This window comes from Xyrauchen texanus, chromosome 8 (assembly GCF_025860055.1).
Source record: "Xyrauchen texanus isolate HMW12.3.18 chromosome 8, RBS_HiC_50CHRs, whole genome shotgun sequence".
In the NCBI taxonomy this organism is placed as follows: Eukaryota; Metazoa; Chordata; class Actinopteri; order Cypriniformes; family Catostomidae; genus Xyrauchen; species Xyrauchen texanus.
In genome coordinates this window covers 8,072,050-8,097,674 of record NC_068283.1, presented here as the reverse complement: position 1 = coordinate 8,097,674, position 25,625 = coordinate 8,072,050, and the positions used below count along the sequence as shown (strand labels likewise).

The 25,625-nt window shown below is 37.3% G+C and overlaps 1 protein-coding gene across 1 annotated transcript in view; it reads left to right on the top strand.

The window, feature by feature from the left end:
- The window catches only part of LOC127647150 (brain-specific angiogenesis inhibitor 1-associated protein 2-like protein 1), a 92,183-nt gene that overhangs the window by 63,001 nt on the left and 3,557 nt on the right, over positions 1-25,625 (top strand). Inside the window, exons 7-13 of the mRNA XM_052131230.1 lie at positions 1,426-1,578; positions 2,055-2,210; positions 2,326-2,425; positions 4,638-4,851; positions 9,794-9,853; positions 16,129-16,297; positions 23,583-23,623. Of these exons, the coding sequence (XP_051987190.1) occupies positions 1,426-1,578; positions 2,055-2,210; positions 2,326-2,425; positions 4,638-4,851; positions 9,794-9,853; positions 16,129-16,297; positions 23,583-23,623 (893 nt within the window). The remainder of the gene's footprint in view (positions 1-1,425; positions 1,579-2,054; positions 2,211-2,325; positions 2,426-4,637; positions 4,852-9,793; positions 9,854-16,128; positions 16,298-23,582; positions 23,624-25,625) is intronic.

The window sequence follows — 25,625 nt, the reverse complement described above, 5'->3', positions numbered from 1 at the left end:
AACCTTGTTTTATCTTAAATGCACAAATGTTTAAATTAATAATTATAATTACTAAATTATAAAGTATTATAATAATTCATTTAAACATGAAATATTTTAAGTAAACAATCTTTTTACAAAAGGTTCTGACTATCACCAAGTAGTTGCGTATCACATTACAACAGAAATAGGTCTGTATCTCTTTTGAAATTATATGCAAATGTGTGCATGTTTAATAAGATGGTGCCTAATTTACATAATTGAAAAGTTTAAATGGGAAGTCACAATACAAACAATTGTTTTGTATATTTTAAAATTGCAAAGTTAGATTTTATTTTTTTTATTTTATTTTTTCGTATTTACCTTTTGACGTTTATCCCAGATGACTGTCTGGTTTTACGCAAGATATCCAAACATGACTTCCAAAAAAACCTAGTCACAACATGAAATAGATTGAGTTATACTTCTTTATCCTGTCTCATCAGTCAATTGGTGGGAGGGGTTGAGAGAGAGTCACAGACGGACTGAAAAAAAAAAACAGACTGAGACAGAGAAAGCTGGGTGAACGCAAAACCAAGGGACTAGTGACACCAAACCAGCAAATCTCCTTTTTTGCCTTGACAACCAGAGAGAAGAGGGAGGGATGTGGCTTGTTTCTTTGGCCTTCATTCATCTGTATGATCACTCTGTTGTCTGTGAAGATAAACCCATTGTGTGATGAATGCTCTTTTATGTCACCTGCATTATGCTGAGATGAGGGTGTGTCCATGTGTGAATACTGCTGCATGCAAGACAGGCTACATACTGTATTAGAATGTGCAGCATAATGTACCTGCTTTAACTTTCAAAACTTGTATCTTGCCATAACTCTGTTTTAAAGGGTTAGTTCACCCAAAAATATATTTCCTTTCTTTTGAGGAACACAAAAAAAGATGTTTTAAAGAATGTGCGATCCACTGTTTCTGTATAATGAAAGTGGATGATGACTGTGGCTGTCAAGTTCCTAAAGTGACAAAAAGACATAAATTGTCAAACTTCACATTTATTCACATTTGAACCTAGTGTATTATTATTTATTTGGTGTCTGTGCTTTTATCATTATTTGAACAGTCATAAGATAAGCGTTTCAGCAAATGTGGACTTATGCAAAGCTATCAAATATCTTCTGAAGACTGAATTTAGCACACAAGTCATCTAGACTACTTTTATGATGCTTTAGTCATTTTGACACCCCCAGTCCCCAAATCACTTCCATTGTGACAAGTGACATTCAAGTTGGACTATCTTCCTGATCACTTTATTCCCTCACAATGGCTTTACAACTTGCACTAAAAGCACAATGTCAAATGTTTTTCACCATCACAATGCCTTGTTCCTCTTGAAAGACAAGAACACATGGACAGCTGATAAGAGGATTTGACCTCTTGTACTCTACTTTTTCTGCAGTGTCTAGAAACACTCACAACCCGTCAGATGGACATGCAGAAATTCATCGCCGAGGGCTGCCAAGAAGCTCTGCTAGAGGAGAAGAGGAGGTTCTGCTTCCTGGTGGACAAGCATTGCACATTCTCCTACCAGATTGCTGCTTTTCATGACAAGGTTCATTCTGAAACTTTGATTTGAACTAAAATAACCTCTTAAGCTAGCAGAGATCAAAAATTGAAGGGATGCACACAGAAGACATGTTCATGACATGCCTGTAAAGGGTTCTGGAGTTAGATTATAGCTGTATAACTTAACGCTATTAGGGAGATGGGGCTAGTTGTCATACTTTTTACTCCAGTGAATATTTCTCAGAATACGTGTATTTTTGAAAGTGAATTAATTTATAGCCACATAGTTCCTTAAGGTGTTAACTACAAAAAAGCTATTAAACATTGTCACTATTCTTGCCCTTGTATTATTGTAATTTAAGAATTCTCAAGTAATTATTGTTACTGCAGTATAGTACTTATTTAACTTTTAATTCACTTATAAAAATAAAAATGTATATAATTACTGCAGCTGCTCCCGTGCTCTCTCAGTGGTTGGACTAATGGATCCAATATTGTGGTCACATTCTCTGCTTTTTGAAGGCTCGAGAGTTGCTGATGGAGAACGTGACCAATTGGCAGGACAAATGCAGTGATGCTACCAACGTCCCAGAGAGCGTGATGTCCATGATAGAAGGTCTGCGCACTCCAGTGTCCATCACTCCACAGGCTTCTCCAGCCCCCAAGCGCCACAACATGGTGAAGACTCAACCACCCGGCCACAACACACATTTACATGAGCTGATGCACATACATTAGGATCAACACGGAGGCGCAAGCATATTCTTACCTGCAATTTGCTGTACTTTTACAGACCAGCTCTGAAGCAATAATTCCACCTCCAGCACCTCCACAGACGAGTCCCCTTGCCAACATGTTTAATCAAAACCATTCCAGAGAGGAAACAGAGTCAGGTGATTGTTTTTGCATTCCTACCAGTCACTCCTTGGAATCAGCCATAATTTAAAAGTAACTTGAAATAAGAATTGACCATATTTACATTCTCAATACGCATTTTTGGTCTTATTGTGCATGATTCAATGGTGCACATTATTCAAATCAAATAAAAAATATTTTGCATTTGTAATCGCTGTATCTGAAATAGCATTCCGTTTTGGCTGACGTCACCTAGGCTGTACGGCCTTTTGGTCCAATAGTCATGCATTGCTTTAGGCTACTGTTGTAGACACGTCAGCCTACAATCTTTATAATAATAAATGCAGTAATATAATGGCATTTAATGTACTATAGGTTACAATAATAATAGCAAAAACTAATATGTTTGAAAAAGAAGCTTTGGTTTCATTTTACAATAAGTTTATATTTGTTAACATTAATTAATTAGGTGTCATGAACTAACAATGATATTTGGCTGCATTTATTAATCTTGGTTATACTACAGGGCTGTTGAATGCTTGATTCTGATTGGTTGAGAACGTTCTAAGGTGTGCAATTATTTTCAGGGAAACGCACGGCTAAAGTAGTTCCAGGCAGGTCTTGACCGCATTACAGTTCCATATCACTGCCGTAGTCAACTGTAATAACGGAAAATAGGATACAATTCATAACAAGAAGTGACAGCGACAAATCCACTTCAACTTCAAGAGGATTTGTCACCAGACACAGCAGCCCAATACGTCGTTGGATGATTTGAATTCTGTCAGCCCAATGCGCTTGATCTGCCATTTTCGATGTCTGACTTCACCATCAATGGAAACGTGCAGTTTAATTTTAATAAATAAATTCGCTCGAATTAACGAATGAATTATAACGTATGAATTAATAAATAAATTAAATAATATGACGCACATGATTTTCTGTCTCATTATTGCAACCTCTGTCTCTCTAATAACTACACTAATAACTGCATTAGTCTGCTGTCAGTGGCTCAAACCTCCGTTACTAACTCTAAAATGACGCTTTGGAATTAGCAACGGAGGCATGGGATTAGATGCGTAAGAAATTAGTCCTACATACAAGAGCATTTTAATGACAAAAACTTGACAAACTTCTAGAATCACATCATCTGAACAATGTTTCGAGGTGTGGTAACTGTAGATGATATTGAGCGTGATTATTAGATAATGCACACCGGTAACGCCACTCGCGTCGTGACCGCATTACCACCCCGGGTGTGCATTATTTTTCTAATAATTCAACGGCCCGTCGTCAATTATTCCTTACTTAAAGTTACTTCACATAGTCTGCAGCTCTGGAAATAATTAAGAGATGCAAAATTATCAGTTTCTCTGGATTTAGGTAGACCTCAAATAATGCAAAGAAAACAAATTTGTATTCATTTATAAACAGCACAATACTAATGTTTTAACTTAGGAAAAGTTCAGAAATCAATATCTAGTGGAATAACCCGGATTTTCAATCACAGCTTTCATGCATCTTGGCATGCTCTACCAGTCTTTCACATTGCTGTTGGATGACTTAATGCCACTCCTGTGGGCGCCTTTGAGTGGATTTCATCTGCCCCAGTAGAAATGCAGCCTGAGAAAGCCGAACTGCTTGTGTTTTAGCAACACGCAGTAAATATCGAAAATTCCTCAAAAGCTTATCGTGGATTTTCTTTATCGTGATATATATCGATATCATTTTATCGCCCAGCCCTACATTGGAGAGACCTGAAAATGGTTCCTGTCCAACCTGACAGAGCTTGAGAGGAGCTAAAGAGAAGAATGGTAGAAAATCCCCAAATCCAGGTGTCAAAAGCTTGTCACACCATACCCAAAATGACTTAAGGCTGTAATTGCTGCCAAAGGTGCTTCAACTAAGTACTGAGTTTAGGGTCTGAATACATAGTGTGAGTGTAGATTAATGTGAAAAATAATATAATAAAAATAATTTAAAGCATTTTAGCAAAAGGCTGCAACATAACAAAATGTGGAAAAAAATGAAGGGGTCTGAATACTTCATGAATAAATTGTATGTTGATGGGTTACAAATGCTGTTTCATGTGAATTTTATGTTTTTGTGTACTGTTCAAATGTACATTTGAGATTGAAGTTGGAATGGATAGTTGTCTATATGCCAAATTCTATTCTCAATTATATCATCACAAACAAGCAATGAGGACATTTGGAGGCTGTAAAAGAAAGTGTTTCTTGTCCTCTCCAGAATACATCAATGAGGACAGTGGATTGTCCAGATCTGTGTCTATGGCCACTGGACTCAATCTCACAGACAAAAGACCCAAAGTATGCACCATTTTCCCCCACAAATCCGGAAACAACAACACGCTGCTGAGCTTTGAAGAGGGTGACATCATTATACTGCTGATTCCTGAAGAGAGGGACGGCTGGCTGTATGGAGAACTGCAGAAAACCAGGCAGTGAGTAAAACTGTACTTACCAGATAATTTGTCTTACAATCCCAATTCAAAAACGTTTGAATGGTAATGTTACACAGCGGGAAACACTCAATTGTCCGAACTTTTTTGTCATCTGATTTGAAATGAGTGTATATTTAAAACAATTAAATTCACAGGGTAAAACATCAAATAATGTATGGTTGTATTGCTTTCAATATATCACAGGGTGAATAGAATTTACAAATCACTCCGTTTTGTTTTTATTAGCATTTCCGTTACTGTCCCAAATTTTTTAGAGATTGTGGTTGTATTTTAAAAGTGCCATTTAAGGTTTCTAACACCAAAGTTAAGCTGAAATTGAGCTCAACATTGTGACAGACCAGACTGAGAGGCAGCATATAGGATCCATATGCTGATTTAATAGAGTAGTCAAGCAGGCAGAGGGTCAAAAATCCAGAAAACAGTATAGCAAGGCAGAGAAATCCAACAGGGGAAACACTGAGGCAATATGCACGTTAATCAGGCAAAGGTCAAAATCCAAAGAGGCAAAAACAGGATAAACGCTTAGAATTGCAGACTGAGACAGAACTGGCAAGACTTCGCACTGAATGGTGGAACCTCAGGGCTTAAATACACAGATAATGAGCAAATAATGAACAGGTGTGAGAGAAAATGGCGGGAGGCAATGCATGATGGGAGTTGTGGTCCAGTGAGGGATTTAGTATTCAGGGGATGAAGGTCGTGTGAACCGGATGGGAGAAGAGACAGCAGAAGATGTGACAAACATGACCATTTTCCACCCTCTCTCTGACCTTTAGAATTAAACTGGCTGTTTTTGCTAATGTACCTTCTACTAAGACTTCTAAATAAAAATATTGACAAATCTGACATCTGAACAAGCTTACGTTGAAGCTTAGCTTCAATAAATGGTCTGAGTGGACTGGGAAGGAGCTTTGCATTGTGAATATTACAGCAGTAGCTCCCAACTGTTGGGTTGAGACCCAGAAATGAGTCACAGGTCTGTTCTGATTCTTTTCTGTGGACAGAAGAGAAAATTGATGCGAAATGGAAATAATACAATGCAACTAATCATAGTTAGGATTGCAAAGTTAGCAAGCTTATCAACCTTTAAAAAGGAGGGAAAATAAACAACATATTTGTTGTCGTTGATGTCAAAGGCTCTGCATTCAATCAAAGGTATGTTGGTGCAAAATGTATCTGTCCCTTGTTAAAAGCCAGTTAAAGTAGTCTAATGCCACCATGGACAGGTTGCGTGACCGGCACTCATCCCTGAAAACTAGAACAAAACTATGTAAGATACGATCAACACTACATTAAATGCGGGTACACTTGCAAAAAGGATTAAAAAAGATTTTGCTGACCACAGTGTGTTTAGATTTGTGAATTATTGGCTGCCAACAGCATGAATCCATTGAAATTCAAGAGACACTTAGCAATTGTAAAACTCTCAGTTTTCCTATTTAGCCTGTCATTATATTATTTTAAATATTTTTGGGCTTATGCTGTTTATTGTAATGCATTTCTATCTTTAATTTTACAGACAATTATTTTGCATACAATATGTACAATTAAACAACACAGGGAACTTTGATGGGTCACCAATGTTAAAATCTGGGTCCTGACGCAAAACCAGTAGAGGACTACTGCATAACAGTTTGTCTATATACAGTAGAACACCAAGCTACTTTATTTCAAAAGCAAAGGAAAGAGCAAAGAAAAGTTTTCCATGATATGTCCCCTGTTATGAAAGGTTTTGGACACTGGCTTGGTTAACGGTTAACCTGGAATGGACTTCAAACTCAAATTTCCAAAAATATCTTGCAGGTGAAGTTGTTAATCTATTCCAAACAGCCAGGCAGTCCAGCTCAAATGTACTCTACAGAAGTAGCCCTCATGTGTATACAGCTGCTGGTGCCATTCTCCAAACCAGCTGTGAAGAAGAGTGCTCAGTTCATTGAGGTGTCATTCAAACCAATGTGAAGCCCGGTTAAAGAGAGCAGACTGGCCGGCAGCTTATCTGAGAGGCAAAACACCATCTCCCCAAGGGCCTGGGGACTTTCAGCTGGTGGAGGAGACGCAATCAGAATAGCACAGTTATGGCAGAGAAAATTATCTGAATATGACCACGTTCCTGCCAAAAACTGATGATGTTGGTTTGAGAGAATCCTACCAGATGGCAAAAGCAGACAGGGTGTGTTCTGTTCAGTTTCTTTGCCACAAGAGTGAAGTGAAAAGATGAAGTTTGTTGGAATGGATTGATGATCAGTTACATGGTGCTTAGAATTATCCAGAACCCCAAGCTTAGAAAATCACTGTGCACTTGCATATAAGCTGCCGTATAAAGGCATGGTGTAAGTTATTTGTCTTTTAAAGGGTTAGTTTGCCCCAAAATTGGGTAGTAATGTGCTACATTTACACGGTTACATTTAATTTCCTTTTTGGAGAAAATGTACCTTTAACCCTAATGTTATGTTCTGCTCATTTTGACTCAGACGACTTTTTGTTTTCTTACGAACATTTTATTTCTTAATCCAATTGGAATAAAATTCCTTGACTTTGTTTACATGTGGTATCTGATAACACACCAATTTATTTATTTTTTCCTAGGGTTTTATTTCACATTGTTACACTTATGTTCTCTGTAAAAATGACTGGCCATTGGAAATGAATGGATTAGCCTCCAAAATACAGAAATATTAAGTGTTCAGGAACATCCCAATCCTTTAGATGAGCACATATTTGTTTGCACACAAAAAGTCCTCAGACATGTGCGCACACACAATGTGTGTTGAGTGCCGCCTTGTGTATCGTCTTACTATGTACACTCTTTGAGGAATATTTAAAGATCTACTTATCATATTATGTTGTGTTTTGGCTCATTTGAATCGGGATAGTCTGCTGTAAATTACATTATCCAGGAAGGAAAACGTTACAAAGACACTCCTGTTTATTATATTTATGTCTGTCGGTGTGAATTTCATGCACTAATACTAACTGCAGTTTGGCCTCTGAGTGAAACAAATTGGCTATTTGCATTCTACTAAATGAGGCCTTTCCAACGATATATATATAACACATGGCTATCTCAACTTTATTTATGGTTTTACTAACTCTGAATATAATTTATGTGATAACGAATTTGCAAATGATGTGAACAAAACCGTTCTTATTTTTCAGCTAATTAAAAAGCATTTAAAAATTGGTAAGTGGTGATGATGATGATGATGGGCTTTGTTTGTTATGGTAATGGTCAGATTCAGGGGTATTCTGTAGACCCCCCCCCCCCCAATAATGAAAACAATCAAGTATAACCCCCCAGTATTTATACCATGATCAATGGAAACCTTAAAGTGATAGTTCACCCATTAATGAATATTCTATTATCATTAAGACTCACTCTTGTTGTTCCAGACCTGTGAGTTTCTGTCTTCTCGGGAACCCAAAAACAAGGTGTTAGGCAGAATGTTAGGGACTGACATCCTCAGGCACCATTCAATGAAAGTGAATGGTGACTGAGGCTAAGATTCTGTCCAACATCTCCTTAATTGTGCTCCAAAAGTGACAAAAATGTTTCCATACATATAGTCCATATTACTGGACAAAGATGTGAATTGTTATTTGTCATCAGTGAGGTCAAACGTCATCGGTTCTCTAGGGTTTTGTGACTGATTGTCATTGATGTCAGTCCTGGTGCGACGTGCCTGACTGTAGCATTCTTTAATATGCGGATGTACGAATGAGATTTGAGAGCTAGGGTGGAGGTGAATATATTTGATGAATAATGGCTCACATTTCAGTCTGAAAATCACACAAGGCTACTATATGGTTTCAGAAGATGAGAAGATTGGTATTAAGCGAATTAGTCATATGGAATGCATTTTTGGAGCTCGACTGAAAGAGCAGCATGAGCATTCTTCAAACTATCTTTAAAATATATATTTTTAAAAAGTCGGACTTGGGACATCATGAGGGTGAGTAAATGCTGACAGAATTAAAATTTTTGTATGAACTATCCCTTTATTCTTTATTCTATGCGGCTCACTTATTTATATGTTGGTGGTGTTCTGTTATGAATCAACATCAAACCCATCTGAATCCTATAGGAGATGCACAAAGTCAGACCTGTCACCTAGCAACCCGTTAATATGTGCCAAATTTCATGCAAGCACCATTTGCACAGTTCAGACAGACTTTGAGTGCTTCTGTTATAGCAAACTTCTGACTGATTGACTCTTATTATTAGAATACTTCTGCGAGTAGAGAAAAAGTCCTCTTATTTTCTTGAATAGCAAGCAGGAAATAGACTTAAAATCACAGGTGATACTTCTGACACATGTCTGTATATCCTTGTCACATAATCACAGCTCTTTCACCAGTTATTAATTCCTTTGATTTAAAGGAAACAGATAAGCACACCAAAGCACCGATGAACAAATAACTGCTCTCTGCTTGGATTTCCTTTCTGAGAACGCAATGCAACTCTGTTCAGATATGCTCCCAAAATTAGATTAGAATAAACTTTATTGTCATTGTGAAAAATACAAGTACAGAGCCAATGAAATGCAGTTAGCATCTAACCAGAAGTGCAAATAGCAATATGTGTATATGTGAGTGTTTTTTTGAATGTTTTTTTTGTGGGAAAGTTATGAGGTAGAGACGCAGAGACCAGCTCAATGCAACTGTCTATGAATTACAGTACAAGGTGCAAATGAAGAAGTATAAAACTGAAGGTGCATTGTACAGAATGAAGTATAAATATGTAAATATATTTATATGGCCGGTGACCATAACCGTGCAAGCGGCATCAGGAGGTGCAAAATGCTTATCTCAGTGTTTTTTGCCCCACAATTTCAGCCTTCAGTAGACAAACAAACCTTCAGTAGACCTGTTTTCTGATAAAAACTTTTCTTACATTGACTTGTCTGTCTGTGTATTTTCACAGGCGGGGCTGGTTTCCATCATCTTACTGTCGTGCATACACAGAGCCAGCAGTAAATAACAGGTAATCAGACACCACACAAACACAGCTCTTTGTTGTCCTGATTAGCTCTGATACTGATCATTACACCTCTGAAGAGAAGAAAACACAAGCATCACAACAGTCAAGCCTTATTTTAGAACTGTTACAACCTTTTTCTTCTCAATGTCAAAAACTACATACATCCCAGTTAGATATTTTCTCTATAACACTGCTTGAAATCAGGATATGTTTAATTATTCGTTATATAATAATAGATTAAGGATTGATTAAAAGATTTTTTAATATGTTTTAACTGATTTATATGGGTTTTTATAAATGGCTTTTAACAATAATGATATCTATAGAGCAGGGTGGCAGATTTAATGCCTATATTATATACAATATACTACTATATCATATATAATTATATATATATATATATATATATATATATAGTATAGTAAAATAATATAATTACATTTTATATATACAGTGTATATACAGTATATATATATATATATATATATCACAATATCACACAAGCAAGAGTGCTATATGGCCCTACATCAGCACCTACGGCACTCTGCTTGTGGCCTCGTGCCTGCGTCTGAATCACAGCAGTGCTGATTTAGGGCCATATAGCACGATTGCGAGTGTCATATTCCTTATATACTACAGTTCAATGAACAAGTGCATTTTTAAAAATTCAGAAAAACTTGAGTACGGTCATAAAATTTGTGCATGGAACTACTTTATTACGCGGCGGATCAGAATCTGCCATTGCTGGTTCAAAACAAATGATGTGTCCAAGCCTTTGTTAGTAATTCAGAAATGTATCTTCAGAAATAGTATCATGGCTTTTGCTGTTTATAACAAGTTATTGGATGAACAAGGATGTGTGTGTGTGCGTGCGTGCGTGCGAGCGAGAGAGAGAGAGAGAGAGAGAGCGTGTGCGATCACGTGTTGCCACACCCAAGCAGAGATGCTGTCAGCTTTCTGAAGATCAAAAGGATGCACTATGGGAAGATGACAAGCCGGTGGAGGGAGTGTGATGCTGGTGTTGCCCTAGCCTCCTAATTCCCCAGATCTTAATCCGATTGAGCATCTGTGGGATGTGCTGGACCAACAAGTCCGATCCACAGCGGCTCCACCTTGCAACTTAAAGGACTTTAAGGATCTGCTGCTAATGTTTCTCACTTTAAGGATACAGTACAGTTTGTTAATGTTTTCAACAAATTTCTCCTTGGCAACGTGTGATATACCATGATAGAGATACAACATTACTAGAGCAGTGATGGGAGTGCTAATCTGCTTTGTTTGTCTCTCAAAAATCCTTGTGCATCAGGTTTTACATCGTTCACAGCCCAATGTTCTAAATCATTCAGACATGGGTTTGCTTGTAAAACTTTAATGTCTAAATCCTCCGTTAAGAGTGCATTATAGGCACGTCCGTGCCCGCTTTGTCCTGTGCCAATGCTATGATTAGCAATTGGTTTTCCCCCTGAAGTTTTAAAGCTTCTCTCTTCCCATAATTTTGCAAAATCATGCACTACACCATTGTGCGTATTTAAAATGAGTGTATATGTTCACGCACTGGTCTTTGGCCAGTTCACAGGCTCTGGTTAATGCAGTTATTTCTGCAGCCTGTGCAGATTTATATGGTAATGTGTATGCTTCGATTACGGTATTTGGCAATTCTACAATTGAATAGCCACACGAGTATTCATTATCATTAGTTTTTGAACATGACCCATCTACATACCAGTGTTTCCCTTCCTCCAGGACAGATGAAAAAACATTTGGCCTGCAAGCATTTGTTTCCTGGACTCTCTCCAAGCAGTCATGCTCATCACACTCAAATTCACCTTCAGTCCAAATGTATGTAAATGTACTACGGCCATGCACAATGGATGTAGGTTTTAGGGTTAAATTTGCAGTAGCTAATAAGATTGCTTCATACCTTGACCTTCTTTGCGCCATCATATGTTACATTATGTTATACATTATAGCACCTACCTGATGAGACGTGTGCACCACAAGGGGGTGTGATAAGACGATTAGCTCAGCGTCTTGCACCATGAGAGCTGTGGCAGCCACTGCCCGCAGACAAGCAGGAAGTCCCTTTGCAACTGCATGGTGTTTTGGACAGGTATGCAACAGGTCTGTAGTTGCTCTTTGGCCAGGATCCACACTGATATGCCCCCACTTTCATGCACATAGAGATTAAAAGATTTAGTATAGTCAGGTAGCCCTAATGTAGGTGGTTTGCTCAGTGCAGATTTGAGGTGTTTGAAAGCGGCTGTCATTTCAGTAGTCCGTGTTATGTTCTCGTCTGAGCCCAGGGTAGACTTACGCAAAGTCTGAACAGTTCGGCACCCAGGATCTGCAATAATTCACCAGTCCCAGAAAGCTTTGCATCTGTTTCTTGTTCTTTGGATAAGTGAATATAGTGATGGTTTTCACTCTGAAAGGATATGTCACAAGTATTCCACCTTCCTCTGGACAAATTGAAGTTTTGCTTTGAAGGCATTAAATAAGCAGCAATGATAATGCAAACAATGGTGGAAGCAGCAGCACACAAGTCTTTAGACTGTTCAGTGACCAGAATATAATCTGCGTATTGCAACAAGCAGGTGTCGGGAGGCACTTGTGCATTTTTCAGGGTGTTGTGCACTACAGCAGAAAACACAGCCGGGGAATCTCTGAAATCTTGAGGAAGGCACGTCCTCGTGTATTGGACCCCACCCTGTGTGAATGCGAACAGTGGCTGTGTCACAGGATCCATTGGCACACTGAAAAAACAACATAAATCAATCACTGTAAAGTATTCATGATTAGATGGAATCGAATTAATGATGCACGTCCGGAACAATAGGAGATAATGGTTTAATCAAACCATTGATCTTCCTAAGGTCCTGGGTTAATCTCAAAGTACCATTTGCTTGCTTTACAGGGTTAATGGGCATGTTGGTGGGTGAGTGAGTGGGAACCAGGATGCCCTGCTGGAGTAGTTCAGCAATAACTGGTCGAATACCTTCCTCTTTCTCAGCAGAGAGAGCATATTGTATCTGTTTGTATATACACCAGCTGCTCTGTACGGAATTACGTCAATAAATCCTGCCTCATCTTTGTGGGCAGCCCACAACTTTGGGTTAAAGTTAGCTACTTCCTGTGTCTCTTCAGTCTGTGTTTCAGTAGCTATCTCAGCATTTCCTGTGTCTCGTGAGAGAAAAAATCTGCTGGAAAAATTAGATGTAGAGTTATCATCAAATTCGATTTTTGCAACAATCTTATGAAAACGGTGAATTAGGGATGATAACAAAAGCATGCATTTTGAACCGTGATGTGTCATTTTTGGATCTAGTGCTGGCACTTTTATCAACAGTCATTGTATTCTGGAGGGAGAGTTTTGGAGTGTATGAAACGATACTCTCTGCCTGTAAGATGACTATAGGAAGTCAGACGTTTAAGCGCCACCACATACTGATCTGGGTTCTTAAGAGGGTTTGCAAGTTCTTTACAGATACCCATTGCTTCTGTCACTGAGAGAGGAGATATTGTGTAACCATTTAGGACTTGTGTGAATGGAAATGCATGGACAGAGCTAACAGGTGGGTAGTGAGTGTTTTCAGTATATACACTCAATATATCATGGGAGATATTTTGACTTTTCAACAGCGGGTTTAGATTAGGGTACAGCTGATGTTTTACAACAGACTCCTACTGTGGCGGCCAATCCTGTGTGTCTTCTGAGGCCGACTTAGTGTCACTGAAGGGTAGAGACACAAGGATGGGCACTCGGGGGAGAGTTTAGACCTAGAGCAACTTGAAGCGTGCTGGGCCCATGACCCAGAGGTTGATTGTTGATTCAGACTACAGTCCTTTATTTTTTCTCAGGACCCTTCTCCCAAAACGGCTTCATGTCTTTCCATATAGAAAAATAATTTTTCATCTAATTATAATCCCACGTTGGGTCTCCCCAGCCTCCCGTGACCATAGATTTCATGCTAGCCATGTCTGCGGTTTTAAATGAACCTTCCCTTGGATAAGGATCTATTTGAGTTTTACCCTCTGACTATCCTGCCAAATTACTCCAAATCGGTTCTGTGTTAAAGCCTTTATTATTTCTGAACATCCAGTCTCTGGATGTTTCCCCTGGCATCGGCTGATTTATCTTGTTCCACATTCTCACAACTCAACAAAGATGTTGTGATACAATAAACACAATCAATTTGATGACCAAATATTATGCCAAAAAAACACTCTGACCACTCTTTTTGGTATAAAGAGGTATAATAATTCATTCCTGAGCGAAGGACACAAAGAGAACTATAGGAATAGGATCCCACTGAAAAGTTTCAGAAAATGATTTAATCTATTTCTCTTTCCACGTCTATAGCTCGTGAGGCCCCCACTTCCCAACGAACGGAAGAACCGATCTGTAATAATAACATATACTGAAATACGTTAAAGATATTTTGGGCGAAAACTAATGTATTTCTTTGCGAACAGGAGTGAAAACAAAAATATGTTTCTCTTACCTGTCTGGAGAAATCCACATATGGGCCACCAAAATTGTTCGATTATTTCTCCAATAATCTATGTAGTTCGTAGTTTTCACCCCCAGCACTCTCCGTCGTCCTCTCGCTCAGGAATATGCTTGCAAGGGAAACGACCCTGACACAAAATTGATATCAAAGCATCTTCAAAGGTTTATTGACAATCAAACATAATTATACCAGAAAAGTGCATCAAGGAAAATCATCATGCGTCAATAACAGATATCTCTATCTGTGTGCCAGTCTAAGCAGTGCTCTCCGCTATCAGAATACCAGTTTATACCAGTTTGTACTAAAAGATGAGCTTAAGAAATCCTTGAGCTTTTGTGATTTTTTACACAATATTGAAATTAATATTAACATTTAATAAACCGTACAAGTATAAACAGTGCTATCAGCAGATTTAGAAACTGACACTTAATCAGCCTAGCTATATATTGGCCTTTCACTTTCATCAGCACAGTTCACATGAAAGTGCTTGAGAGCTTTTATCTGACTTGCAGCTGGCATGGAAAAGTTGACTCCTAAACTAACACAGTGTTAGCATGCTGAGAGTGAAACACTGGAAATAGGACTTACCTAGACTGACCCAGCTATGCTGTTCTAGAAAACTAATCTCATGCTGTACTCTTCATGCTGTGTGTGATGTCATTCAAAGATGTGCGTGTGGGCAAAAAAAAAAGATGCACCTACCTCAACAAATGTTTGAAATACACAAGAGTTTAATGCTTCCCCATGACACAATGCATTTAGTTTAGTGTATATGAATATCATACTCTATGTTGACTATAATATTCTGTAAATAAAAAGTAATATCCTTGGATAATTCAATATTGTAAAAACACTCAGAGCATGAATGTCAATGAATGTTTGCTATCTATAGTAATTTAGGTATATAATTGTAGAGCTTGATAACCAGAAGCTAACAAAAAAAAAGAAAGCAATGTTTAATTTGACAATGACTTTTTTCAGTTATGTTATTTGGTGTCTAAATAAGACACAAATAGACAAATTTGTCTGATTGAGGCTACTGTAAGTACACGTAAGACCATGTATGGCTCCTCGTTACCATGGCTAGTTAATGATGATAATAATAATAAGTAGTAAATTATAGTATTTCTGAAAAATGTAACCAAAACGCATTTAGAGTCTTTTACTCCAACTGCCAGTGTTGTAATACAAATGAGGTCTAATAGATTAATAAATATCAAACTATAACAGTTTTGTTGAAGTATTAAAGTGTTGCTTATAATGTCGGGGCTGTCAACTGTTGGAGACAGACTTCCTCCGTAGCGATAACTGGAAAATTCTTACTAGAAATAAATGTCACATCAGTTTTGTAGTCCGCTGTGCAATATCGAGAGAAGCCCAGTTAATGTGCATGCGCTAGAGATGCAGTAGATTAGAGCTTCATGTTGCTGACGAGAAGCCTTTGGTGCAAATAAATTATGGAACACGGGATTATCATTAAATTTGCCTTTGCCTTAAGATTCACTTGGGCGGCCAGCGACATATTTTCAGATGGAGAACCATGACATCATTCCCTGCTTCCATGACCCAGTCCGAATAGACTTGTGACCCACCAGTTGAGAAACGTTGGTTTATAGGATTTTGCCTGACATGGCAGAACATTTGTCTATTCCTAAACCTGTTGTTTGCCAGGGTAAATTGTTAGAAAATGTTTGAAAATCCTTCTGCTGAATGGATGGAATCAGTATTTGCAATGTGAGTGTAATCTGACATGATTGTGTGTTGTAGTAATGTGGGAACCCCTCCGATGCGCAGTAAGAGTGTGGCCAACCTCATGCAGCAGGACACAGAGGACAACATGATGGTTCTGCCTCCAGCAGACTACAGTGACTTCCCCGTCAGGAGAAACTCCAAGACCGTGTCACACACATGCACCCCCTCCTTATATAAAAGCTCTGTGAGTATTTAAAAATCTCCCTCTCCTTCATGCACAAAAAACAAACCAAAGTTAAAACTATTTTTCATGCTGGGTCTGAGTCTGCTCAGATTATGGGTTGTATATAGTTTTTTTTCCTTAGATCAGATTATCTTGACAGCTGTATTGCATAAAAGTGTCAGATGTCTGAATATAGATTCCAGATGTTCTTTTTATCAATGTGTAGATGTAGATGGACAAAATACATACATTTTAGCCCAACATGAAGAGTCTCCACAACATGACCTAGTTCTTATCAAATTAAATGGGTGGCATCAATTGGGCGGCTTAATGCTCAAGAGGAACACCAACCCTTCCATATATAAAAATCTAGTTAATCCAGTACAGTTAAGATTTAATAGTCTAAAGGTTTATGTAAAAGGAAGTGTCAGGGTAGGCTGTTGGAATTATATTTACCATTACGAAAAAAAAGAAGTCCATGTAAAGTTGAACTACCAAGTTGAACTCCCGTGTGTGCGACTAATGCCGTACCATGACGTGGACAATTACAGTCCATGTGTCTTGGGTGGATAGGGATCAGGATCACTTTTAAGCGGATTGCCGGTGGAACAATGCTAAATCCAAATTGATCCGACAGACTAGTGCCACCTCAACAGTAAATAAAGAAAAATCAACCTTTCAAACTCACCTTAAGCTTTCACCACAACCTTTCACTATTTATTTTAGCTTGGTAGCTAAAACGTATACACCAGATTCAGCATTATAAGACATTGTCATTGTTGGTCAAATGATAATGTGGCCTGCTGATTACGTTATAGATTGTGTGTTGTTTCTAACGGCAGAAAACTGACGACTCTTTGCTCTCAATATATCCAATTTCTATGCTTACAAAAACATGAGCCAAAACTGTGGGCAGTGACATACGCTTATCAATGCATGTAAATGACGGGATTTCGTTTATTCCCAGAGGAGCCTGTGCACTGTTTCACCAACAGCAAGCAGAGCGTTATGTAAAGCCTCTCAATAGGCAACGCAACACCACAACTACGTAATGTCACAGTCCTTGTCACTTGTATTATACCCATGCTAATTTTAGTGGTAGGGCTAGTCTGATGGGATACATGATCTCATTGCAAGCTCTCCTTTTAAGTTAATGAGCTCTAATGCCGCTGAAAGAAGCACCTGGCTATCTAGCATTAGCACAAAGCGTATGGGCTTTACAGAGGAAACCCTGATTTGTGATATTTATGGGTTAGTGGGTTTGAATGGCCAGTCACTGAAAGGATACTCCTCTCTTAGCTGGGCGTGGTGAAATATTAATTGCTCACCAAATCCTCTGGCGAGCCCCAACCACACATCACACACACATCCAGGCCATGGCTCAACCTTTCTGATAGAGTTCCACACAGACTTCAACCTGAAACCCATGACTGGCTACAGACTGATGGTACTGGGGTCTGTTAGAGGAAATCTACCCAATCATTTACCCTGTCTGGTGTCATGCAAGATTCTGTCCCCCCTCAGTATACTAAAAACAAAACAGATACTGTTGGCTGCAAGTACGTTTAATGGGTACTCTCCTCTGTGCCAGATAGAAATCCTACAGAATCGCTTTATGATGTATGACGTCTTGATTATGATAGATAGGTTACCACGCTCATAGAAAACCTGGAGATATCGGGGAATTTTACAATTGTTTTATAAGCCTGGAAAAGTCAAAAGTCATGGAAAAGTGATGGACATTTCTATAGTAAATGCAGTTGGCTAAATATTGTTCTTTTGTACAGTAAAATTTGATTGCAAAGACATACTGATGTCTTATTTGTCAGTAAATGGTTCTCTGAATTCTGTGCTTTTCAATGAATTAGTTTAAATGGTTCACTAATCAGTGATTTATTAAATGTTTTTAATAAGTGATTCATTAGCAAATTGGTAAACATTCTCCAGTATCACAAAAGTAATGAAAATTAATTAGTCAAGTCATTTTTATTTGTATAGCGCTTTTCGCAACACACATCGTTTCAAAGCAGCTTTACAGAAAATTATGCATTAACAGAAAATGAAACTGTAATATCTATAATGTCTTAGTCATCATTGTGTAGTTTGATTAAATATGATTGTAAATTGTGTATAAAAACGATATCATATTTGTATTGAGCAAGCTGAAGGTGACTTTGGCAAGAAACACAAAACTCCATAAGATGTTGGTTAATGGAGAAAAATTACCTTGGGGAGAAACCAGGCTCACTGTGGGGGCCAGTGCCCCTCTGGCTGACATCATGAATATAATGGCAATATTAGTTATTTGTGTACAGTGCGGGTCATGGTTTAAGATTAGTAAACTAAGTGTTAAGGTCCAGTGTTTAAAAAAAAATATTTTTATGAACTGTAAGATTAATGACTAATGTCTTTTGAAGTCCATCCTCGATTAATTGCAGAAGTTCACTTACATGCAATTGTCCTTGGCAGTTAATTGATAGTCTATGTATTCCATTTCAAGAGTGTAGTCCATCATTAAACAAAGGTTATGCAGGCAGATATCAGTGAGGTGCATCACAATTCAACCGGCAGGACATTTCGGTGAGGTTCAGTGGGGTCCATCCTAAATCCAAGGTTCAGGCAGAGGCATATGAAGTATTCGATGTCTTACAGCTGGAGTTGACATCAGTTCATCCTCTGAAGTCCATCGTAAAAGACTAAAGTGATGTCTGGCTGGCACCAGCTGCATTTAGTTGTCATCATCACTCAGAGACACATAGCAGTCGAGTCTGACACTAAGCTGGAACCTCGGGATATAAGTTCCAAGGTTGAGACATGGAAACAAATAGAAAAATATTAGCTTAGATGTCTTAAATTTTTTTTGCAGAGTTATAGATCATGGGTCAAATATCATTAGTCAGAAAGGGTGGAAACAATGATATAGGATCATTTCTGTTGTGTTTTTTTTAATTATTATTATTTAATTGATGTCACTTCTAAATTTAACGTCACATATAAACAGGAAAGTTTAAAACTTAAATTCCATACCAAACTACTAGTTTGATAGCCCTTCTTTCTACTGATTTGTCAACTAGCTAAGTTATGACATGATCATAATTTTTTTGCTTATTATATGCAGCTACCAATACTGTAATTAACATTTCTAATTTATTTTACTCAGCTCATAATCTAACATTTAGCCTTCTAGCTACGACTTTTATAATTAACTTTTCTCATTTCTTTTACTCCATTAGCTCGTAAGCTAACATTTAGCCTTCTAGCTACCACTATTATAATTAAAATTAATTTTAGTCAGTTAGTTTGTAAGCTAACATTTAGCCTGCTAGCATAGCATGATGTTAGCTATGTATCTTACTGCTAGCCTTATAGATTAGCCAAAAAAATTCTATTTGTTATTATCACTACTATAATTAATATTAGCCCATTAGACTGCTGGCTTATATTACGTAAACTTTTTAGCCTGCTAGCCTAGCATATAACCTACGCAGGTTACTAAACTGTCATTATTTTGTTGTATTATGTATTACTTGTTGCTACCACGACTATTATTAAGATTACCTGATTAGTCTGTGAGCTTATTTTCCAGCTAACTGATTATTCTGCTAGCCTAGCATATACCTTATGCAAGTTATTACAAATCAGAATTTTTGTATTATTTTTTGCCACCACTATTTGTTTCTTTTTCTCAATTTGCTTGCAAGCTAACGGTTAGCCTACTAGAAAAGCTTACCACTAATTTATTAGCCTGCTTACCTGCCTGCATATACCCTATGCAAGGTAGCACGCTCTCGTTATGAATTATTTATTATTTGTTACTACCACTGCCATAATTAACATTTCTTGTTTCTTTTCTCAGCTCACAAGCTAACTGTTTGTCCGCTAGCTTATCTTACCACCATATGATTAGCCTAGCAAATACCATACACACGTTTCTACACTATCTTTATTTTTGCACTATTTATTATTTGTTGCTACCACTACTACAACGGATAATTGAATGGATATTTTGATTAGATATCGCAATAACTCTTTTTGAACATGCACTTCAAGCGGCTACCTCTTGGGGTCCAAGGGGGATAGCATTTTGCAGAGGGGATAAATCTGGCATGATACTGGCTCTATTGACTCTAGGTCACTTCATGACATCATGCCCTTGTTTTTGTGTACACTATATACGTTTTCGAGCCAGATCTGTAAGTGTGCTTACAAATCGGATCCTGTCCTCCCCACTGAGAGTTGGCTCACGTACAAGGGACTCGTGCCATGCAATTACTCAAGCAAATTTTTGCTCCCTGCTGTGAAAAACCATGGAAGGCCAGGTGGTAAACATGGACACTCTTCATAAAAACTCACTGTATTAGAAGCCATCAAGCAGGATGGGTGATTGTCCTGTTCAGAGAAAGTGGCTGTATTTTTTTATCAGTGCAGGACAGGGGTGGGGGAGGATGAGTCTTAAATGCTGGCAATTGAAGGCATTGTGTGAAAAAATGCTCCCTACCTGGTTTTCTGTTAGCACAAAAGAGAAAAAGTAAACATCAGAAAAAGAAGGCAAATAGACAACTGATAATTTTGAATCTGAAAAGAATGCAAAGCATGATCATGTAACCATGAAATGTAGTGGTGACGCTGTGGGTACAATTGTGGTTTAGGTTAGGGAACCTCACTTTCAGTTTATACAATGGTAACATCTAACCAGATAGTTGCTACAATTATAGCAGTGTTGATGTCATAGACAAGTTCTTTCTGGTGTGTGGAGTAAATATGCACAGCTGAACAACAGCAGTGGACTGATTTGATGTCAGATGGCACTAACTGAACTAAGAGTCTGTACTGTGTACAGTATTTTCCACAGTATACAGCTGCCCTCTGGTGGAGATACAGAATTAGAATAGATATAGAATAGGAATAGAATAAAAAGATAGATAGACAGGCATACAGATGATAGATAGATTACCCATGTGTTTAAAGCTCGTATAGCTATAGGAACAAAACTCCTACCATAACTGGCCTTTCTGCACATGGGTAGTCTATACCTGCGGCCAGAAGGAAGGAAGATGAAATACTGAAAAAGTGGATGGTCCGGATCATTTAAAATGTAAGTGCCTTCCGAAGCATATGTAAAGTAACACAGTCTGATAAATTCGGGGTAGGAATACCAATAATTTTTCTCGCTAGATTAGTTATCTTTAAGAGTTTGTTCTTATTGGTCACTGTTAGCATATGGAAAAAACAAATGGCTCCATACATAAGAACTGACTCAATTTCGATACAGAAGAAGCAGAAGACTAGACTGAACTGACAGATGTTTATGTTTACGAATATCTGTCAGTCTCTGATAATACTGGAAGGATGGATCAGTGTTTTGGAAGAGCTAAAAACCAGTTCCTTAGTCTTTGAAATATTAAGGTAAAGAAAGTTATCATCACACCATGTACTAAAAAATGCTATGGACCGTTGATAATCCAAAAAAGAATCAAGAATGGCAGTATCATCTGCATATTTAAAGTAATGAGTCGTAGTAACTGGACTCTGACAATCATTTGTATACAGAATATAAAGAAATGGGCTAAGTACACACCCCTGAGGGGCGCCAGTGTTGAAAACAATAATGCATTGTCCACCTTTACCACTTGTGGTCGATTCGAAAGGAAATGATAAATCCAATGTGCTAGTGGTGATGGAACTTGCAGACACTGTAGCTTCTTGATTAACTGATGACGTTGAATTGAATTAAAGGCAGAACTAAAGTCAATAAAAAGAAGTCTGGCATCATTTCCAGGGGTATCCAGGTGTTGAAGTAGACAGTTAAAGAGACAAGCCACTGCATCCTCTGTACCTCGCTTCCGCTTATATGCAAAGTGGAGACTATCCAAAAATGGTGAAACATGAGGAAGCATAATGTTTTGAACTATTTTCTCAAAGCATTTAATTATGATAGAGGTTAACGAGACCGGCCTGTAGTGTTTCAGTTCTGTTGGGTGTGTGTGGTTTTTGGAACAGGAATAACAACTGATGTTTTCCATATGACTGGTATTGTTGAAGTACAAAGAGATCGACTGTAAAGAGAATGAAGAATAGGGGTTAATTCCCATATATATATTGGTCTGTAAAATTAGACCTTTTTTTTTTGCAATTACGCCACTGTATGTGTCTAAGTTGAGCTTTTATATTTGGATGTAAAAAATTACAGACGGCCGCCAAAAATGGCTTTTTTTATGCATTTATTATTAACTTGTTTGTTTAACTGTTGTATAAAAGCAATGCCAGCTGTACAAGCCTCATGCCAAGATCGAATCACTGATTACGACAGCACTCTTGCTCATGTGATATTGTATTTATAAAGTATTTATATTTTAAATACTATAATCATACAATAATATTTGTCTGCGCTAATTTATATATGACATATAATGACATATAAAGAGCAGTTGTGCGAACGGACATCAGGGTTCAAATTCAGAGTCATTTAAGGCAAGAAGACAACAAATAGTTCTATATTATGATCATGGATCATTTTCTGAGTTAGGTAACACTGTCTAAATTGCACAAATTGTTATATTTTTTACATACATACTAGGTTATATGTATATTTTCATGACTACAGATGAATTAGGAATCTGCCTGCAAGTTGACAGTTTCATATAACATAAAACACCCTCTGTTTTTAACACAGTTGAGGCATCCTGCAGTCATGCCTGATGAAATAAATCAGATCTTTAGTGTTTTAGCTGTCATACCCATCACTAAGTTCACACATTTTAAACTGACTAGCCTTTCAAGCAGAACTAGATGCCAGACCTTCAGTGTGGTGATTCACTTCGGTCTCACCATGTGACTGCTGGATGTAAGGAAAGTTTGATCTTCCACACTGTTTTGAGCATTCAAAACTGTACTCCTAATATTTCTATAGTATGCAGGTATTCTGTAGGCATGGAATACCCAGATGAACTTCTACATTTGTTAATTTTTTATATATATATATATATATATATATTGTATCATACGTTTGTAACAGTTCTTGTATATGTATATAGTATAGTGCAGTAAGCAGTACACTAATTTTCTATTGCTAACATGGCCACTGTTTGTCAGACAGTGGTAATAGCAGATTACTAGCTGCTGTGTCCAATTCACAGCTCTTAAACAATATACTGTAATTTGTGTATTCAGCCATTGAACTGAACACATTCCCGTCTTACCTGGCAGTCTGAGCCACATGATCTGAGACTGTGCTGCTGTCACTGACTTTATAAATTGTTGTCTTCCCTGTAGATTTTTGACACGTGCTTCTCTTTGTTTCCTTTAGGTGCCTCAGTCAAACGGGATGCCAATACACCCTATCCTGGGGTGAGTATCTCTTAACCCTCTGAGGTCTGAGGGTGTTTTGGGCCCTGGAGAAGTTTTGACATGCCTTGATATTTGTGATTTTTTTCAGTTGCTTAAAAACACATGAATGGCTAAAGTCTGATAACACTGTATTCAGCACAAACTGGGCTACAATAATATGTGATCAAAATGTATGTAAAGGTTTGTATTTTTGAGAAAATAACGTTTATGCGTGGTTTTTGAAAAAACAAAAATTTTAAGTTACTGAAATAAGGTCATATAACACATAATAAATATTTGTCCACAAGACTTTTGAGAACTGGATCTTTTAGCCTAGAGGTTTTGCTACAAAATGATGTGAAAACCATCCTGATCACTCATTCATACAAAACAATATAGTAATTGAACTTTTGTAAGACACTTTTAGTTTTAGAAAGGTCATATGCGAGGAGGCGTGAACTATCATGAATATTGAGGTGATTCACACCTGAGGAGACAAAGACCCCTCACCTGGGCCTATCAGTGAGGAATGTGACAGAAAGAGAATGAATATGAGGAGACTTAATGATCAAAATCAAGTTTTAATTTAAAAACAATTATCTGACTATACATTTTCTTACATAAAGAATTTACTTAATTTTAGACCTACATTACCATTTAAAAGAAGTATTTTCTGCTCATCAAGACTGCATTTATTTGATACAAAATACAGTAAAAACATTGTGTAAACTCTTTTTACAATTTAAAAGAACAGTTTTCTATTTGAATATATTGTAAAATGCAATTTGCGATCAAAGCTGAATTTTCAGCTTCATTACTGCAGTCTTCAGTGTCACATGATCCTTCAAAAATCATTATAATATGCTGATTTTCTAATATGGGCATATTTAAAGTGCATTTTACTCAATTAACCTGAACAAATATCTGCAAGCACAAGCTTTGTTGATGATCATGAAGCAGCATAAACGCTAGATAAAATATAATCTAACCATTCATATCATTTTATATCATATTACATATCATATTTATATTATACAGCATACAATTTAAATACCTGCTTTAGCCGAACAACATTTAAATGTAACTAAAACTTGCCTATTAAGACATATTTAAAATTTCAATACTCTGAATCCTGGCTGGCAAGTCTGGAAACAGTCCCACGAGTAAAATATGTACATGTTTATATAAAATAGCATGTCAACTAATGAAAACTAAATGACTTACTCGTAGGGATGCACCGAAATGAAAATTCTGGGCCGAAACCGAAAATCCAGGATGCACTTGGCCGAAAACCGAAACCGAAATTTTTACCTATTTAAAAAAAAAAATGTTGTGTATAATTGTATTAATTTTATACTTTTTCATTAATTTCATGAATTTAATTAATCTGAATTGAAAAACTACAAACCAATAAAATAAATCACACTTTTATTGAAAGTAGCACAACAAAATTGGACAAAAAATATATTAAAACTATATTAAATATTATTCTTCTTTCAGTTCTGTAAAAATCAAATTTTACAGATTTTATTAACAATTATCCAAATAATGTAAAGTTTTAGAAAACTATTATATGCACAACAACAGTAAAGTAATGAACTTAGCTAGCATCTTTCAAAAACTTTAAATATGCAACAGTAATTTTTATTAAAACAACAGGCAGAACACAGAATGGCAGAGGGCCTCTATTCCACTGATCTATATAGAACTATAATATATAATTATATATATAGATCAGTGCTCTATTCTGTTTATGTAAACGTATGTACACTTTAAGTGAACATTATTGTGCAAAACAACAGTAATTGAACTAAATCCAACCTCAACTGTAAACGACAGATGTATCCTCAAGTGAAGAACAAGTGTAATGTAATTGCTATACACATCAGATTGGACCGCTTTCTATTTAAGTACAAGTGACAGGTTTCTCTTCAAGAACAAAAGTTGCTAAACGTTCTGACCGTCTCTCCTGTCAGAAAGCTCATCAAGAACATGAGATGCTGCACTGAATAGTCTCTCACTC